Source organism: Enhydra lutris, unplaced genomic scaffold, assembly GCF_002288905.1.
Source record: "Enhydra lutris kenyoni isolate GAN:26980312 unplaced genomic scaffold, ASM228890v2 scaffoldscaffold1, whole genome shotgun sequence".
In the NCBI taxonomy this organism is placed as follows: domain Eukaryota; kingdom Metazoa; phylum Chordata; class Mammalia; order Carnivora; family Mustelidae; genus Enhydra; species Enhydra lutris.
In genome coordinates this window covers 9,031,545-9,052,380 of record NW_019154085.1, presented here as the reverse complement: position 1 = coordinate 9,052,380, position 20,836 = coordinate 9,031,545, and the positions used below count along the sequence as shown (strand labels likewise).

Genomic DNA, 20,836 nt, shown 5'->3' with positions numbered 1-20,836 from the left:
CCTTGTCCCCCTTTGTCATAGATTAACTCACCATATAAGCATAGGTTTATTCCTGGGCTCTCTATTCTGTTATATGAATCTGTGTGTTGTTTTTGTGCTGGTACCATATTATTTTGATTACTATAGCTTTATAGTATAGTTTGAAATCTAGGTGCATGGTAATACCAGCTTTGTTCTTCTTTCTCAAGATTGACTTGAATAGTTGGTGTCTTTCATAGAAAAGAGTAACTTCTTGTCAAATCTTTTTAAATTATTGCGTTTAATTCCTAATGAGCCTGTTAAGAGGGTAGAAGTATTAGCACTGATATCTCCTTTTGTTGGTTTGTCTTACGTTACTAGTATTATTTTCAACTTTTTGTTCTAAGTTGTAGTTTCTTCTTTTTTTTTTTAAGAGTATAAAAGAAACTTTATTATCAACTAAAAACTATTTGGATGATATTGTCTCATATTATTTTTCTTAAAGTCTGATGTAAGAGATAGTGCCAAGTCTCAATTATTTTTCAATTAAGCAAAGCTTAAAATTATGAAGTGCCATCAGCTCATTTGTAATTTATATTTTGACTATTAGCCAAGTTAACTTCATTTCTCACATGGCTTTTATTTAGAACATTTTTCTAAAAGCTTAAAATATGTTAGTTGTACAAAATAGCTTGTCTGCTGGAAGGGTCCTGGAAAGGAAGACATCCTTCTATCTTGTTGTTTTGTTCACATAGACCAAAATTCTGACTCTGCAGCCTGGAGAAAACTATGCTTTGGGGTCCACATAGTAACTGGCTGTATATTTAAGCCAGTAACTCCTGGACAGTCACTCTGAGGGTCCCTGGATAGGGAAGATGGTGTTGGTGGTGGTGGTGGGATAACTGGTGTTGGAGTCTCTTTATACCATTCTTTTTGCAAGTTTGGCTGTGGGTCTAGTTCTCCAGGCTTTACAACAATTCTGTAGCCCACAAATAAGAAACTTCATTCTGTTTAATCCTCAGTGTCTTTCATAAACTTCCATTCTGTTTAATCCTCAGAGTCAGAGTCTGTAGTTACAAGTAAGAACTCTCGACTAAAATGTACAACTGTAGATATAGACCTGGAATTTCAGGGATTCTGACATGAAAATAGGTTGTTTGAAAATGAAGTTAGCATAGAAGAAAGAGTGGCTGAGAGATCAAGAGTTAGAGACCGGCTGAGGTTTGATGAGTGCCTGGATCTAAGTTGTAGTTTCTTATAAGTATTTTTAAACTCCTCATTTGTGATAGTTAAAATGAGGTTCTATAATAAGTATTTGATAACATGACCCATGAATCCTTTAACTGCTCACGTATCCTGCAGTGTTACGGAATGCTTAGTGAACAAATGAAACCACTGTTACTGTGCCCTGTCATCTTCCCACATGCTATAGAATTCTCCCAGATTGTATCCCACACACATTGTGTAATCAGCTCTGATAAAGGCTGAGTATATGAGAGCATTGTTATCAATCCATGTGTAAAATGTTCATGTATTAATCTGTATTAATCTGATTAAAAGATGAAAATGAATTACATTTTCCTCACACATCCTAATATGTTGTCTTGCACACCACTTAGAAAGCACACAACCCCCTTTGGAGAAACTTCATTTAGAATATATTTTGTAACCCTTTGGCATTGTCTTTGAAAAGTTTTAATAGCTATATTTATTTATATTCTCCTGAAAGCAAAAATAAGATTTCTGGATCGTGAACAGATTATTATTACATAAAGCAGTTGGTTCCCCTTGCCCCATTTTTTCTCCATCAGGGCAATGTCAGGAGAGCCAGGTTAACCCTATTTGTGCGAAAGAGGTTTTTTGTTTTGTTTTGAACCATGGGAGAGGAACCTTGAAATTATGAATCTGGGCTACATGCTGCCTTCTTCACTTCCTGGGAGAGGAAGAGAAGCCTTTGCTCCCAAATGTTTTACAATTCTTTGGGATGGAAGCAGATGGCTCCAGGTTTTATCTCCCCATAAAACGTAAGTGTGTGACTCTGGCAAATAGGAGGAAACAGAGCACTGAAAAGTAGATGTTTCTGGGAAAAGGAGGCATTATCTTTATAGCATGTTCGTTTCCTTACTTGGGAAACAAAGGCATGAAGTCATGCGGAAACATGAAAATACCCAGGAAGCATTGTTGTGCCAATAGTCTTAATGGGGTATAGAAATAATGCCTCCCTCACTCCTGACATTACTCTTAGAAACACTGAATGACCAGATGAATTGAGTAGGGCAACTTAAACGTCATGACATATGATCCCCCGGTTGTGCTCTGCTTGTAGGATAGGTAGGAAAGAAACCGGCAGAGCCAGAATTGGGGAGCTCTTCTAACACTGGCGTTTATGGCACGGACTGCCTGGAGCACTGGGGGTTGCAGGAAAACAATGTATCATGGAACACTACCATCAAAAACTATTGGAAGTAGTGTATGGTGACTAACACAACATAATTAAAAAGTGATCTTTGTTTTTTTTTTTTTAAAGATTAATAGTAATAAAATGTGCAGGATAGAAGGGAAGTGGATGAGGCAAGGAAAGGCAGATCATTTTTGAATCCACTCTAAAATTTGGAATGCTAGTGAGGTGCCTGGCTGGCTCAGTCAGTAGAGCATGTGCTCTTGATAACGGGTTAGTGAATTCAAGCACCATGTCAGGTATAGAGATTACTTAATAAAAATGTATATATTTTTAAAAGTTTAAAAATAAGGAATGCTAGTAATAGTGGTCTAAACTAGAGTGGGAGTGGAAAGGAGGGTACCGATGTAAGTACGACCCTAAAATGATGGACTTTTTAAGGCTTAGCAACTAATTAGATGCGGTAGGCAAGTTTCTTTTTGTGTTAGATTTTACTGATTCCCATGATGTGCAGAGATATCATTCAAAGAATTAAAAGGTAAGATGCTGCCAGCCAGTGGCCTATCTTAATTTTCAATATTCCTAAGATTTTAGGTACCATAACTACAAGGGAGGGAACGGAGAGTAGGTTTTTGAATCTCCATTTTGTTCTTTCTTCGTCTTTTTGCAATAGCATACAGTTTGAAATTAACTTTTAAAAAAAAGAAGCCCAGTGTTACAATGAGACTATAATGCAGTAAGTTTGGTGGGGTTTTTTTTTTTTTTTTTTGAGATTTTATTTATTTGAGAGGGAGAGAGAGTGAGTGAGAGCACAAGAGCAGGAGGAGGGAGAAACAGCTTCCCTGCAAAGCAGGGAGCCCCATGTGGGGCTGATCCCAGGGAGCCGAAGGGAGATGCTTGGCTGACTGAGACACCCAGGCACCCAGTTCTTTAGGAGCCAGAATACAACTAACTGGAATCCGTATTCAGAAATATATGCTATGGGGTACCTGGGTGGCTCAGTCAGTTAAGCATCCAACTCTTGAGCTCAGCTCAGGTCTTGAGCTCAGGGTTGTGAGTTCAAACCCTGCATTGGGTTCCACACGAGGCATGGACCCTACTTTAAAAAATGTGTGCGCATGTGTGTGTGTGTGTGTGTAAGTCAACTGTAAAAGAAAAGAAAAAAATTATAGGAAAACAGAAAATAAGCAATTTATTTTACTAGAAACATTCCAGACAGACTGCCTTGTCACCTACAATTTATCCCTTTAGCAGATATTCATTGAGTACCTATCATACTAGAATCCATGCCAGACATTCACACTCAGCATCTCATTTCACTCCCTATTAAAAACCCTTAGAGGAAAGATTATTGTTCCCACACTACAAGAAAGAACCTACTATTAGAGAAATTAAACAATTTGCCCATAGTAGAATTCAAAGAAGATTGTCTATCTAAGAAATAGAGTTCTTTCCACTGAAGATGTCCAATAATAATAATAATTAAATTTGTTTACATCCTACTCTCTGTCAAAATCTTTCCTGACCATAGTAGTTATTGCTCTTGCCTTGAAAAAAAAAGTTTTCAATGATCTGCCCCCAGTCTTCTTTGTTACTCTTTCTCTACTTTTCCTTAGAGATTTCATCTAACTCTATGACTCTAATGTTATATTTTTGGTGGATGATTCACCAAGTCAGACAGACTCATTCCTCCCTCCCTCCCTCCCCGGCTCTGTATCTGAGTATCTCAGAGTCAATGGCAGTATTTTTAGTCTTCCTGAGACTAAGTCTTCATCCCTAAATTATGGCTAGTAATACTATCTTGTAAACCTGGCATGAGGACAAAGTGGGATAATGGGTCAAATGCACATATTAGTAGGTGCCTGAGAAATGATAGGTGCTTTCTTCTTAGCTCTCCCATCTCTCGTTTTCTCTAAACTAGACATCAATTTCAAGTCACTGTTGGAATTTCAACTGACAGTTTCTTTCCCTCCCTAATTAACAATTCTTCTTAGTTTCCAAATTTCTATTAAATCTTCCGAATTACACAAATTGAAAATCCACTTAGACAATTTCTTTCTTTCTTACCACATGCAGCAATTTCTCCCTTGCTTACTACGTGCAATCAGTTGCTAAGCCCTAAACAGTCCAGCACTTTAGGGTCACTCTTACATTGGTACACTCCTTTCTGGCCCTCACCCTACTTTAGACCATCATTAGTAGCATCCCACATTTTACAGCAGCTTCGTGAATGATCTCTCCCCTGGCCTCACCCACTTTACTTCTATCCTGTACATGAGTTTACCGTTAATCTTTTTTTTTTTTTTAAGATTTTATTTATTTATTTATTTGACAGAGAGAGACAGCGAGAGAGGGAACACAAGCAGGGGGAGTCAGAGAGGGAGAAGCAGGCTTCCTGCTGAGCAGGGAGTCTGATGCGGGGCTCGATCCCAGGACCTTGGGATCATGACCTGAGCCAAAGGCAGACATTTAATGACTGAGACACCATGGCATCCGCACCATTAATCTTTTTTAAAAGCAAATTAATATTATCATTCTCTTTTCCAAAACCTTCTAGTCTTCCTTCATGCTCTATAAGATACAGCCCAAACTCCTTCTTTTGACAGCTTGACCAACCAACATTTCCAGTCCTTCTACTATTTTCCAAAGACACCCATCTCCTCCGCACACAAACTACTTGAGTTAGGATTTGTTGGCAAGAAACAAAAAACCTGACAGTTGCTGAAACAATCAATTCTTCAAGTAAAAATTCAGGATAAGTCTCCCTGAGGTCATCAAGAACTAAAATTCCTTCTAGCCCATTAGTTCTCCATCCTTAATGTGTGGCTTTCTTAACAAAATGGTAGCTACATGATATTTCCATTTGAAGAGGAAAGAGCAGAGCTCTTCCTCTCTTGACCCTTTCCTACCTCAGGGACTTCTGTCTGCAGCCCACTGGCCAGAGTGATCTCACATGGCCGCTAAGAAATACAAGGGAGGCTATGGAAACAAGTGTTAAGCTGGCTATGTTGCCTCCCCAAACAACATCTAAGAAGAAAAATGTATTAACCTGTTCTGCTACCATAACCAAACACCACAGACTGGGTGGCTTAAACAACAGAAATTTATTTCTCACAGTTATGGAGACTGGACAGTCCAAAATCAACTAGGGGTTAAGGCTTCAACATATGAATTTGGGGGAACACAACTCAGTCCATAGCAAAAAGGATAGAAGGAAGCCACAAGTAGTCTGCACACAAGTAGGCTGGGACACGGAATCTTCTGTGATTCTGTCCTCCCTGTTGCTCCTTTTCTGCCCTCGCTTAAAAACTTCCTTCCAATAGCCGGGTTGTCAAAATTTTCTTCACAAAAATTATCAACTGCCACAGGCAGGGCTAATCTACCTGTCTCTGCTTCCGGCTCTTATTGTCCTGGTTCCATATCCTAAGAGGGTCATCACGTTCCGTCTGTGCGCTTTCCATGTGTGGTTCGTAATAGTGATACTTAGTTAAAATCTACGGGTCAGGTGCGTGCTAGGTCCTTTAGATGGACCATTTCTAATTTTTATGACAACACTGCAAAGTGAGATTACTTCACAGATAAGGAAATTGAGGTGCAGAAATATTAAAAACTGCCCATGGGAATGGCAGAGCTCAGTTTTAAACATGGTTAAATTTGGTTCTGAAACCCTTTCCACCACACCATTCTATTTCTCCAAATAGATTTTCTTCTCCTCACAGCCAGGGACTGTGTCTCTTTCCATAGGTCACGGCTTTGTGTTCCTACACTTGGCAATGCATATTTCACATGGTAGAATTTGTTAAATATTTTTTGAATGAATGATAGTAACAATGACCCAAGATACTTTAAAAGCCTAATTTAATAAAAATCAATTATGTTGCAGTTGCCTGTGTGTTGATAAGGATTGAAGCTGAGTGATAAGTACATGGAATTGCATTATTCTGTTCTCTTTACTTTTGTATATGTTGGAGTTTTACTTAATGAAGAAAAATCAATTATGCAAATATTATATTCATAGTAGATTAATGCATTTAGAAAAACTTGTAGATATTATTTTTTAAATTTATTTCTGAATAGTTTATTTAGGTATACACACACACATGCATATGCAGTGGAATATTACTCAGCCATGAAAAAGAATGAAATCTTGACATTTACAACATATTTGGACCTAGAAAGTATAATTCTAAGTGAAATAAGTCAGAGAAAGACAAATACCATATGACTTCATTTATATGTGGAATTTAAGAAACAAATGAGCAAAGTGCGGAAAAAAGAGAGGGAGGAGGCAAACCAAGAAACAGACCCTTAATGTCTGTTCTTCAAAATGCCATGTTAAGAAAATGAAAAGACAATTCACAAGTGAGGAATAAAAACACATATCTGATAAAGAACTTGTATCCAAAATATATAAAGAACTCTCAAAATGCAATAATAAGAAAACAAACCAATTTAAACCTAGCAAAATACTTAAGCAGACTTCACAGGGAAAATAAATGGATAACAAAGTAAGCACACAAAAAGTTGCTCAACACAGTCATAGGAAAAATGCAAATTATAATCACAATAACTAAAATACAAAGTTGTTTTTTTTTTAAGATTTTATTTATTTATTTGACAGAGATCATAAGTAGACAGAGAGGCAGGCCGGGGGTGGGGTGGCAGCAGGCTCCCCGCTGAGCGGAGAGCCAGATGTGGGGCTCCATCCCAGGACCCTGGGACCATGAACCTGAGCCCAAGGCGGAGGCTTAACCCACTGAGCCACCCAGACGCCCCAAAAAGAAGCATTTTTATTGTCAATTGATTTTGACAAAGGTGCCAAAAAATTCCAGTGGGGGAAAAATTCTTTTCAACATGTAATGCTGGAATAAATGGACAGTTACATGGGGAAAAACATAAACCTGGACCCTTCCTCACATCGAACACGAAACTAATCTGAGGGGAATCATAAAATCTAAATGTAAAAACCAAACTGTAAGGCTTCTAGAAGAAAATATAAGAGAATGTTTGGTGATATGATGGTAAGCAAAGGTGCTTTGACAGAATAAAGAATAAAGCAACATGATTTAAAGTTTGGTAAATTATACTTCATCATAGGCGCCCCTGGGTGGCTCAGTCATTAAGCATCTGCCTTTGGCTCAGATCATGATCCCGGGGTCCTGGGATCAAGCCCTGTGCTGGGCTCTCTGCTCGGTGGAAGCCTGTTTCTCCCTCTGCCTCTACCTGCTTGTGTTCCCTCTCTTGCTGTGTCTCTCTTTGTCAAATAAATAAATAAAATCTTTAAAAAAAATTATACTTCATCACAATTAAAGACTTCTGCTCATCAAAAGACATCATTAAGAAAATATACAGGCAAACCATGATGTCAGAAACATACTTCTAACAATGGGTTTGTTTTCAGAATATATAAAATACTTCTATAACTCAATCATAGAACCTCAATAACCCAACTTTTTTTTTAAAAGATTTTATTTATTTATTTATTTATTTGACAGAGATCACAAGTAAGCAGAGAGGCAGAGAGAGAGGAGGAAGCAGGCCTCCCGCTGAGCAGAGAGCCCTGAGCCGAAGGCAGAGGCTTTAACCCACTGAGCCACACAGGTGCCAATAACCCAAGTTTTATAAATGGAATTTTTTTAAAGGTCAGCAGGTAATATGTTTAGCAGAAACTTCAAATGTCCCCACTGCCACTTGGGAAATCAATTCTGCTGCGGAGATTTCTTGTGGATTTTCCCAGGGCCAGACTTACCGAATGCACTTTTGAAGTGAGAAGGTAAAGGTCTGCTATTCAATTTTGTTTAAAATAATTGGATAATATCTTAGGCATCTAGAGTACTCAAGAGCTCCGGAAATACTGGGAACTAAGCATTGTTTTTGTGGGGGGAGCTGTTTTGGTTTTGTTTGAGGGGAGGGCAGTTTGTTGACTTTTTAAAAAATGGAATAAAAGCTCACTAGTTCTATGTCAGAGCTCACAATTGATAAATAGCACCATGAAAGAGAATCATTTGCCCATTATGCCCAAAAACATCCAAAGAAATGCCCGTCTGAATTGTTCTCAATTTCTGCCTTCTCTGAATCTACTCCCTTTATCATATGAAATATATGCCTGGAAATTTGAGTAATATTTTAAGAATGGCATTTCTTCCACATACTCACATAATTTTATTAATGGACTAAAATATGTGGTCCATTACAAAATTATGTGACTCATGGCTTAGGGTCTTATCTAATTTAATAGTCTAAGGTGGAAATTTTTTCATCCCTTTTATATTAAAAAAAAAAAACCACAACCATTTTAAAGTCTAGTTTTACTCACACAAAACCTCAGGTTCATGATAGACCTTTCAATCTAAATCCATTTTGTCTTGTGGATTGGACAACAACAAGCTCTACCTTTCTCAGAAGGGAACAGAGAATTTAGAGCCCACTTCTTGGTGTGTCTGTAGTCCGTTATATCTTGTAGAAGCTGAACTGTAGTCCGTTATATCTTGTAGAAGCTGAACTCGGCACAGGGAGTTCTGTGGCTTCCTCCCTCATGACTGGCCCAGCACCTCAACACCTCTTGTGTTCGTTTCCTGTAGCTACTGCAACACATTGACAAGATGTCAGTAGCTTAAAACGGCAAACATTATCCTCTCCCAGGTTTGGAGGCAAGAAGTCTCTAATCAGTATCTCTGAACCAAAATCAAGGTGTGGACGGGAGTATGCTTCCTCTGGAGACTCTAGGGAAAAATGTTCCTTTCTCCTTTGAGCTTCTGGGGGCTGCCCACGTTCCTTGGATTGTGGTCGCAACTCCAGGACAACTTAACTAGGACGGTGTGTGTGGTCATAACAGTGCCACATTCTGCCCGTTTCACTTTCCTTTCCTTCCTTCCTTCCTTTCTCCTTTCTTTCTTTCTTTTTTGCAACAGCTAGAGTGAATAGTAATTTATACTTTACTGATCCATTGAATATTCAAGTCAAATCAACAAATCCTTATTGGCCACCTACAGTTATCTCTTTTTATTAAAATATGATAGGATGTAAGTTTTTTTTTTTAAGATTCTATTTATTTATTTGAAAGACAGTGAGTGAAAGAGAGAGCAGAGCAGAAAGGGACAGAAGGAGAGGAAGCAGACTCCCCGCTCAGTGGGGAAACCTATATGGGGCTTGATCCCAGGACCTCGGGATCATGACCTGAGCCAAAGGCAGATGCTTAACCAACTGAGCCACCCAGGTGCCCCAACAGTTGTAAATCTTTAGATTAACAAAACAAGATAGATATGTAACACGGCTCACATTTCAAAAGAGCCTCACGAGAATCTAAGCTGAACTTTTACCTCAAGAATGATTAACTCCGTAGATACCTGTGGTAGGCTTGCTACTGTGTACCAGGCATCGTGCCAGTGATAAAAAAGCCCGAAGAAGCAGGGATGAAAAGGATGTGTTGCCTCCTTCGAGAAGCTCACCTGGGGAACAATAAAACACGCGGAAGCAAGCGGAGTCATTTTAAGTTGACAGGCGAAGAGCTGTGGAAGTGACTAAATGGTTTCCTTTTCTGAGAGGAAGTGACGTTTGAGGTGAGCCCTGAAGGGCAGGGATACGCTCTGAGGGCTTGCAAGGGGTGTCTAGGCAGAAGCAACAGCCCAATGCGAAGGCACCTAAGTAGAAGTGTGGGTGATGTTGGCGGGAGAGGACAAAGGGTGGGAAGGGTGGGATCCGGTTCTGTTGAGAGCCTTTACGTCATGCTCAAGAGCCTAGACTTTTATCTTACAGGCACCAAGAAGCCAGTAGAAGCGGATGTGATCTTGTAAGTCTTTCTTCATCAGCGTGACCTTGTTTTTCTGTTGCCTCTGTCCCGGGGTCAGTTGCAAAGCCAAAGGTATTGCCAACCACCTCAGACTGTCCACTACGAAAGGAGACTGACTACAGGAAAGCTGTGGCAAAGCCCTGAGGTATTGTTTTGGCTAGCCATCTATTAGGAAACATCCTTTACTCCTTTATTATGACTTTGGATGGCCCAGCATGATGGGGAACTGGGAACCTGGGTCTCAAATCCAGGTTGAGAGAGTCTGGTTTTTTTTATCTCAGACACTGTGTGGACTGGGAGATCTGTTCTCTTGCTGTTTCCCCAAGCTGGTTCAGATCAAGAATCGTTATCATGATTTTTACCTTGTGTTGCTCAGCTTAGTTGTAGGACAGCAAACTTGAACTGAGGGCAGGATTAAAAAGTACACGCTGCCTGGCCCTGTGTGACTAGCATTGGTGGCTCAGGAAAGCTGGTGGCACGGAAGGTGACCAGAGGAGGGACCCTGGGAGAAAGGAAGGCTGCTGCTGAGGCCCCAGCTGGTGACCAGGGACACTTGATGAGGCCAGGAAGTGAGGGCAAACGCTCTTAAGGAGAAAGATGGTCAGTCCACGTGGCCGTTTTCCTCCTTCCTTTATACATTCAGGCTTCTAGAATTGGCTCATACTCTGGCCCTTAAGAGGTATCAACAGCTGTAAAATGTTCTAAAAAGTGGAAGATCTTTTTTTCTTCTTCTTCTTCTTTTTTTTTTTTAAGATTTTATTTATTTATTTGTCAGAGAGAGAGAGAGAGCGAGAGTGAGCACAAGCAGATAGAGTGGCAGGCAGAGGGAGAAGCAGGCTCCCTGCTGAGCAAGGAGCCCGATGTGGGACTCGATCCCAGGATGCTAGGATCATGACCTGAGCCGAAGGCAGCGGCTTAACCCACTGAGCCACCCAGGCGTCCCTTTTTTCCTTCTTCAATATACCCCTTCAACGTTTTAAAGACATTCTAAACAAACCAGAGGCCAGCAAAGAATTCAAGAGATTTCTGCCTGGTGAACGACTAGAGAATTCTGAGGACCGACTCCACAGAACTGGAGATACTTTCCGTGGTGTCAGTATTGCCAAAGTGGACAAAGGGTTAACCATATTGCGGAAGTGTTCGAGAATGTCGGATTTTTTTTTAAAAAAACTGGCTTCATCTCCCCCATCCGAATGGGAGAGGAAAGGAATCCAGTTTCAGTGGTTTCTGGGCCTCCCACACCTCCCCAAGGTCTCACAGGGTCTGGAACTGTTCTGTGGCCCCAGGACATGAGGGGTGAGCCTCTCCCCTCCCATGCATCATGGTCACTGCCACGGCTCTTGGCTTCTGTTCTGTGTCTGGCAAGAGGCCTATGTGCCTCTTCTCCCCTCTTCTCTTTACTCTACCTTCAAGCAGCGATCTGCCCGCTGCCAGGGAAAGCAGTCCTGGTCGCCATGCGCCGAGAGCTGCCTGGCTTGCCCTGCTACTCGTCTGAGCCATCTTCCCACCGGCTTTGAAGTTCTTGTCGTGGCTGAGGAAGCAGTCGATAGACAGTAATTTCCCCTTTCCCTCATTCGGAGCAGGCTAAAGAAAAAAGAAATTAAATTCTTGTCCCTGTTCACAATACAGCTAAATAGCTATCGTCAGCTCTGCCTTTTTCTGCCTAATAGAGACAGGAAGGACTTGAAAAGGGTGTAGAGTTTGACAGAGATCGTCTGAAAACCTCTCTGCCTCTCACAATACCTCTTCATTTACCATCCTTTCCTCGCCTTTATCGGCACATCGAATTTATTGTCTAAGTTTGTAATTCAATCAGCTCGTTTATTGGGTTTCTTTTATGTGTGGAGCCTTGAGCCGAGCACTCTATTTTCTTTTCAATTTCTAATTGAGAAACGCCAGCAAAGACCCTCATTCAGATGCCTCTGCATGTGGAAGAGCCTTTTTGCCTGGAATACCCCGACCACTACTTTCACAAAGGCTCTGCTTAACGGAGAGCCCCAACAGGATCATTTAAACCTGAAATGAATGGTTTGGGAATCTAAACTATTTGGGTTTTTTTGTTTTCTCCTGATGGAACTCATTGACCAAATTCTTGCAAAATATCTACTTAGTGCCGTGCTGATACATTCTGAAGAAAATGTCATCATCAGCTTTGTCAATAATCCATTCTGCTCTTTAAAACAGAAATTTAAGATTAATAAAAAATTAGAAGAATTTAGAACACTTGTTTTATTTAAATATATAGTTTCTTTCAACAGTCAGGGGAGCCGCAGTCTCAGTGAACAGATAAGGTGTGTGTCACCGTTCGTCTGTGGCTCTGTGGAGAAACTGTACAGGCAAACTTTCTTCCACTGTATTAACAGATACTGCATTTTTTATAAACCGAAGGTGCGCGTCAACCTTGCATCTAGCTAGTCTGTCGGCACCATTTTCCTGACACATTTGTTCACTTCATGTCTTTGAGTCACATTTTGGTAATTCTCACAACATTTCAAACTTTTTCATTATTATTATATCTGTTACGGTGATCTGTGATCAGTGACCTTTGATGTTACCGTGTAATTGTTTTGGGGCACCATGAACCACAGCCATTTAAGACAGAAAATTCAATAAATGTTGTGTGTGCTCTGACTGCTCCCGTCTCTCTCCTTTTCCTCAGGCCTCCCTATTCCACAAGACACTCTATTGAAATTAGGCCAATTAATTACCTGCAACGGCTTCTAAGTGCTCAAGTGAAAGGAAGAGTTGCATGTTTCTCACTTTAAATCAAAAGGCTGGGTGACCAGTCTGTTAAGTGACCGACTCTTGATTTTTGGCTCAGGTCATGATTTCAGGGTCGTGAGATCAAGCCCCACAACCAGCTCCATATCAGGCTCTGCACTGGGCATGGAGCCTGCCTAAGAGTCTCTCTCTCCCTCTCCTTATACTCCTCCCCTTTCTCTCACTCTTGCTCTATCTCTCCAGAAGGAAGGAAGGGAGGATGGAAGAGGGAAGGGAGGGAGGGAGAGAGGGAAGGAAGAAAGGAAGAGAAATCAAAAGCAAAAAATGATTAAGTTAGTGAAGAAGGCATGTTGAAAGCTGAGATAGGCCAAACGCTATGTGCCAGTTAGCCAAGTTGTAAAGGCAAAAGAGAAGTTCTCAAAGGAAATCAGAACGATCACTCCAGTGAACACACAAATGATAAGAAAGCAAAATAGCCTTGTTACTGATATGGAGAAAGTTTTAGTGGTCTGGATAGAAGATGAAACCAGCCACAACATGCCCTTAAGCCAAAGTCTAATCCAGAGCAGGACCCTAATTCTCTTCAATTTTATGTAGGCTGAGATGGGTGAGGGAGCTGAATAAGAAGTCCGAAGCTTGCAGAGATGACTTCGTGATGTTTTAGGGAAGAAGCCACCTCTAGTACATCAAACTGCAAGGTACAGCTGCAAGAGTTAATGTAGAAACCGCAGATTGTCCAGAAGATCCAGCTAAGATAACTGATCAAGGTGACCACACTAAGCAACGGATTTTCCATGTAGACAAAACAGGCTTCCATAGGGAGAAGATGCCATCCGGACTTTCAAACTCGATCCTAGAAGTCAATGCCTGCTTTCAAAGTTGCAAGGACGGGCTGACTATCTTGCTAGCAGCTAATACAGCTGGTGACTGTAAATGAAAGCAGTGCTCAGTGACCGTCCTGGAAATCCCAGAGCCTTTAGAAATTATGCTAAATCTACTCGGCCTGTGCTCCAAAAATGGAACAACAAAGCCTGATGGGAGCACATCTGTTTATAACATGACTTACTGAATCCTTTAAGCCCACTGTTGAGACCCACTCCTCAGAAAAAAATATTCTTTTGAAAATATTACTGCTCATTGGCAATGCACTTGATCTCCCAAGAGCCCTGATAGAGATGTACAATAAGATTAATGTTTTCGTGCCTACAAACATGACATCCATTCTGTAGCCCACGGGTCAAGGAAAGACATTTCATAAGGCTATAGCTGCCATAGACTATGATTTCTCTGATGGATCTCGGCAAAATACATGGAAAACTTTCTGGAAAGGATTCACCATTCTAGATCCCATTAAGAATATTTGTGATTCATGGGAAGAGGTCAAAATGGCAACATTCACAGAGTTTGGAAGAAGAAGTTGATTCCAACTCTCACAGATGACTTTGAGGAGTTCAAGATGTCAATGGAGGAAATTACTGCAGATGTGGTGGAAATAGCATGAGAACCGGAGTTAGAAGTGGAGCCTGAAGATGGGATTGAGTTGCTGCAACCTCATGGCAAAACTTGAGAGGTGGGTAAAATGTTATCAAATGGCATTGCATACTACAGAGAAATCGTTCCTGAAAGGAAGGGTCAATTGATGTGATAAACTTCACTTATCTTATTTTAAGAAACTGCCAGAGCCACCCCAACCTTCAGCAACTACCACCCTGATCAGTCAGCAGCCATCAACATCAAAGCAAGACCTTCCACCGGCAAAAAGAGGTTGGCTCACTGATGGTTAGCTTTCTTTTGTTTCTTTTAGTAACAAAGCATTTTTAAAGCATTTTTAAATTACGGTATGTACCTTGTTTTTTTTTAGACACAGTGATCTTGCACACTTACTATACTGTAGTATAGTGCAACCATAACTTTTATATGCACTGGAAAACCAAACAATTCGTTTGACTCTCTTTTTTGTGGTATTCACTTTATTGGGGAGGTCTGGAACATAACCCACAATATCTTTGAGGTATGCCTATAAATATTTCATAAATGGGGAGCTCTTAAATGGGAGAAAATGAGCTGTGTTTTTTATATACATGGGGATAAAGTTAGAAAATATTCACAGATAAATGGCTGTGAAAATCTATCCTTACTTACTCCGTCTTTCCCATTTTAGAGAATGTATCATTTATGTGTTGGGCTCCGTGTGCTTGGCACAGGAAGTATAAGGTTGAGCACTGTCTAAGGAGTTTATAGTATAACGACTTGGCTGTAATCTCATTAACAGTTTCATATTTCCTATCGTGAAGTACTTGAACTTCAAACTCTGGGAGTTTTAAGGAGAGATGACGTAATAAAAACGTCTCAAAACTCAAGTCTTAGGCCGAATTTTCTTCTCATTTTCTAATCTTTGCTGAGGTAATCTCACCCATTTACATGCTAACGATTCCCATATTTACATTTTCCCCCAGATCTCCCCTCTGGGCTCCAGAACTGTGTATCCAACAAGGTACTCTCCACCTCATGAAGATCTTAAAGGCTCTTCAAACGCACGTCCAGAGTGGACCTCGTGATCTTCTTCCCTCCACGCCAGTGTTGGACATCTCAGAGGATGGCCCTGTCGTCCACTCAGTGGCATAATCCCAACACCCAGGGATTGTTCTTGAAATTCTCTTCCGCCCAGTTTGGCCTTCCATAGCATTTAGTCCGTCGCATTCAGACCTTCTAAATATCTCTCAGGTCTTCCCACGTCTTTACATCTGTGTTACCGTCCTCATCCCGTTTACCATCTCCCTGCCTGGATCACTGCAGTAGACATCTAACTGGTCCTCTACATCCCTCTTTCCTACCTCAATCTCTCCTCCTTATTGGAACCAGAAAAGTATTTTAAAACTGCAAGTCTGTTCAAGCTGCTTGGATACTACAACCCTTCAGTCAGCATTGCTCACAGCAGACAGATCATAATCTGACGACCTCTCCAGCCCCATGTCTCAGCAGACTCTCCCGCTCTTCCCGGCACAATAATTCATCTTCCGTCGCTCTGGTGTGCCATATTGCTTTCGGCCACAGAATCTAGCGCAGCTGTTCACCTTGTTTGAAACTCTCGCCCTCTGTCTCCCTAGGTTGCCTCCGTAACTCCTCCTCACCTAGCAGATGTAAGGTCGCTTCTTCACAGAAGCCTTTCCTGACTCTTGAGACGGAATCAAAGCCCCCTCTTCTACCTCTCACAGCGCCCAATTTCTCTTCATAGATATTCTCATCATTTGTATTTATACATTTTGTTGTATAATGATTTGATTTATCTCTGTCTTGCCCACTAATCTATTAATTTATTGAAGGCAGAACCTATTATTCCTAACATTTTATCTTCAAAGCAGTGCCTGGACTATAGTAGGCACTCAATAAAATTTTGTTCCCCGGGGGAATCTGAGTGGTTCATTGGATGAAGGTTTGACTCTTGATTTCAGCTCAGGTCATGCATGATCTCAGGGTCTTGAGATCAAGCCCCACATCGGGCTCTGTGCTCAGCCCAGCGGGGAGTCTCCTTGAGATTCCCTCTCCCTCTCCCTCTGCCCCTCCCCCCCACCCAAACTTCACATTCTTTCTCTCTCAAGTAAATAAATAAATCTTTTTAAAAAGTTTGCTGCATGAATGAAGAAAGGAATGAACAATTGTAGGTCATTGTGACTAGCTCAGGGTCAATACGCAAGACAGACCACAGCTGAGTATTCTAATTTCTAGTCCAGATTACTAGCCTTCTCACAAAGACCTCGTCCTGGGTTGTTCTGAATTATTGCAACCGAAGCAACTTCACAACTCAAATCCCATTTCTCTACCCTACCATTTTCTTAGGATGGCATTTATACAGCAAGAATGGGTATAGCAACTGTTCTTTTTTTCCAAGAAACACATGCTCTCTTTTTGCTCTATTTTGAAGGGGTTTTTATGAGAAACCATGCTGCTATTTAAAACCTGTAATGCTTTTTGAGATTCTCAGAAGAACTATAAGGTGTAGGTCACAAAGAACAATTTTATCTCTTGCAATAGAATTTCCTGTTCAAAAATGATGTTAATTTAAAAAGCTGGTATCTCCAAAGGAGCCTTCTATTAGGTGGGTAATCATCATCATTTGCCAGCTGCTGTGTATACCCTTCCCTTAAGAGTGAAAAAGTAAAAAGCCACTTTGCTGTGTAGAAGTGCCTTGTGTGTTTCATAAAAAAACCACATAAAATGTTCAGAGGTTAGAGGAGTGGCCACTGTATTTATAAGACATATAAGTTCACTGTCACCCTGAGGAAGCTTGAAGACGTGAATCTCAAGGGTCTTTGGTGCCAGGCATGAGAATGAAATCATTATTTTTCGATTGCCCCTGCTCACGTCATTGACTCCCCCTTGCAGCTGGTCCACTGGTTATAAGTAGCCATGAATTGCTTTGCAGATTGTAAACAGGGTAGCCTACCAGGGCCAGCCAAAACCCAACTCCGGGTAAGTTTCATCAGCCATTCCTGTGTGTTTCATTTCCATTTCACACACTGGGGTGGGAAAAAAATCTGTGGTTATGCCTGTGTGCTATGTGTCTGTGCCAGACTTGTGTGTACAGTATTTTCCCAGTTTGGGGTATATTTTTTCTTTTCTTTCTTCTCTTCTTCCTCCTCCTTCTTCATTTTTTTTTCATATTTTTCTTTTCTTTCTTCTCTTCCTCCTCCTCCTCCTTCATTTTTCAAGACTGCTGTCTTACCACTTAAGTAATTCAAGGTTTTTTCTTTTTGCTTTTTAAGAATTGTGCTTTCTCTGGAGATGAAAAAGTGCATTTTTTCCCAAAGATGAAAAGGCATACTCAGACTTTCTAGGTTGTATCATAATTGCTTTGCTTATCACTGTATAATATTCTCATCATCATGGACTCCTTTGAGGTAATCAATTGAATTGGGGGGGCTCTTCATCTGCAAATCAACGTAGAAAAAAAAGAGGGCTGCAAAATTCAGGGGAACAAATATACCATTTCTTCCTTCTTGTCTCTCTTTAAAAATACTTTCTCTTTCTCTTTTCCACTTTTGCCCTCCCTTCTCTCCTCCCCTCCCTTCTTTTACCTTCTTCTTCTCCCTCCTCCTCCTTTTTCGTTTCTTTCTCTTTCTGTCTTCTCTCTCTAACCATTGACTCTCCCTGGTCCTTCCTTCTTCTCAGCTGCATTCCATCATGCCCAAAGCCTTCCTGCTGCTGTGTGTTGCCCTGGTGCTACTTGGGCTTGTGCATGGAGCCACGTTGAGAAACAAAGAGAAATGGAAGTCACTCAACAACCCCAGAAACCGAGATCTGGTAAGAGCATGCACTGGGACCTGCTGGGCTACAGGGTGAAACTGGCATGTCTTTGGACGTATGCGTGCTGCAGTCTGCTGGAGCGCAGTGGAGAGGAGGCTGCCACGTGCCAAGACGGTTCTTTAACAGGACTGGTCAAGGGCTCTGCTAGCCTAGTGGCTGGTACCCTATTGTTCCTTTGGCCAATTTACATCTGTTTCTGTAAGGAGAAACAAATTTATATTTAAAGATGATTTTATACTCATACAGCACATTACATTTGTAAATGATCTCACATACGCATTGACCTTATAGCCTGGATTTGTCATAGATATACAAAATCAAGAACATAGCAGGGAACTGATTTTTTCACAGTTCAGATTGAACTGATGATAAAACAGTCTCATATGACCAATACATGCAAAGCTCAATTGGAAAAACTGAAAATTGATCTGCATTCTTATCGATTTACCAGGCATTATTTTCTTTCTTTTATTGAAGATTTATTTTTAAGTAATCTCTACATCTAATGTGGGGCTTGAACCCACAACCCCAAGAGTTGCACTTTCCACTAACTGAGCCAGCCAGGAGCCCCCCTCCCCGCATTATTTTCAATAAAAGTTATCTAGGAAAAAGAATTCAAAACACTAGCAAAAATTCTCTTTTAAAAATATGCCAAATATGGGCACCTGGATGGCTCAGTGGGTTAAAGCCTCTGCCTTCGGCTCTGGTCAAGATCTCAGAGTCCTGGGATCAAGCCCCCTATCAGGCTCTCTGCTCAGCAGGGAGCCTGCTTCCCCCTCTCCTTTCTGCTGCTCTGCCTACTTGTGATCTCTCTCTCTCTGTCAAATAAATAAATAAAATCTTTAAAAAAATATGCCAAATGCAATAAACATGCTAACTTTCCTATTTCAAAATACAGTTTCCATAAGGAAACTGATGTGAAATATGACAGTATAAGGTTAAAACAACCAAGTAGCCCTTTGCAACCTTCTATGTATCCATTTCCTAAAGGAAAGCTGGAAAATGCACGTCTTACAGTTCTAGCATAGAAAACAATGCCTGGGATCTCACCTTCAGTCAGAGAGGAGGCATGGAGCTCTGATCACTGTGAAATTCAGTTTAATCCCTGACTTAAGTGTTTCAGAGGTGGTTTACAATAAACCCTCTATCTATGATGCTGTTAAAAAAATGATATTCCTCTCAATCTCTACCAAGAATGTTGAATTATCTTGTTTAGCGTTGAAATATCAAAAAGAAGGCAGGTAAAGGACAGTGGAGGGTGATGTAGGAAAGAATGTCAGAGTTTGAAGCCAACAGCCAAGAATTCTTGATATGTTTTTTTTTTTAAAGATTTTGTTTATATATTTGGTAGAGATTACAAGTAGTCAGAGAGGCAGGCAGAGAGAGAGAAAGAGAGGAGGAAGCAGGCTCCCCGCTGAGCAGAGAGCCTGATGCGGGGCTGATCCCAGGACCCTGAGATCATGACCTGAGCTGAAGGCAGAGGCCTCAACCCACTGAGCCACCCAGGCGCCCCTCTTGATATGTTTTTGGTGCAAAAAGGTAATTTTATTAAAGCACAGGGACAGGACCCAGGGGCAGAAGGAGCTGCACCGGGGTCAAGAGGAGTGGCCCATTATGTACTTTCAAGGTGGGAGGGGGTTAGGGACAGCATCAGTCTCTAAGAAACTTTGTAAGCGAGGTTTCCAGGATCTTGAGAGGGCGAGCTGTTATTGGGAAAAGGTCATTTATTACTGTCCAATACAACCTGAGTCATGAGACCCTTCAGATGTGTATGGGTGGGTCATATACTTGGGGAATGATTGCCAAGAGGTATCTTGGGGGGTAGAGATAAAGGAAGTTTCCAAAGGAATTCTCATATGTTAAAGTAATTTACAGAATTATGGGCGTTGGGCTAAGATTGCCTTTTGCTCTTAGCAGAATATCAACATCGAGGCAGTTGATTCCCTAGAGGAATGTCCCTCTGCCTGTTTCAAGGACTTGTCATTGGGCTGTAAGTAGTAAGGAAATTTAATAATTTTTCTTCTGCCTTTGACTTCCACATCAGAAGGGAAGGAGGAGAAGTAGCCAAAGTGTGTATTTCTATTTCCGGGTGTTCCACCTCCTGAATCCTAGATTAGCCCTCAAGTCAATTCACAGAGGGGAAAAAGAGAGGGAAAAAATATCTGTCTCTGAGTATTTTTGATGTTTCATTTACATATGGCACTGAACACTTTCTTTCTCTCTTCAGTTTTTTAGAACCCTTCAGGCATATTTTAAGGGAAGAGGTCTTGATCTTGGGAGGTTTCCAAACACTTTCTCCATGAATGGGAATCCTAGACCTCTCTCTTTCCAATCAGAACTTCTTGCTTCTGCATTTGCAGATTATGAAGAGCAGAAAAACTCCTTTCCTAATTATGTCAAAGGCTGAGTGTTTCCGCTGAACACAGGTAAGTTATCCCTTTATCCCTAGAATCTGTCCAATTATACAACTCAGTCAAAAAGAGATTTGAAAGTATTTATTTAGAAAATGATTTTTTATTTTCTCAAAGGAATATGTTCTCAGTTCTGATGATAATCATCATTATTAATATTTGGATTTGGTTCATGTATTTCATGGTCTGGTTTTAAAAATGAATAATAGTTGAGGTGCCTGGGTGACTCGGTTAGATGTCTCTTGATCTCAGCTC

At 40.9% G+C, this 20,836-nt stretch overlaps 1 protein-coding gene across 1 annotated transcript; it reads left to right on the top strand.

The window, feature by feature from the left end:
• The first annotated feature begins 17,273 nt into the window (after positions 1 to 17,273).
• On the top strand, positions 17,274 to 20,577 carry LOC111162179 (chromosome unknown C2orf66 homolog). The gene is made up of 3 exons (XM_022526431.1): positions 17,274 to 17,336; positions 18,036 to 18,167; positions 20,398 to 20,577. The coding sequence occupies exons 1-3, from the start codon at positions 17,274 to 17,276 to the stop codon at positions 20,575 to 20,577; spliced, it is 375 nt and encodes a 124-aa protein (XP_022382139.1).
• The last annotated feature ends 259 nt before the right edge of the window (positions 20,578 to 20,836 follow it).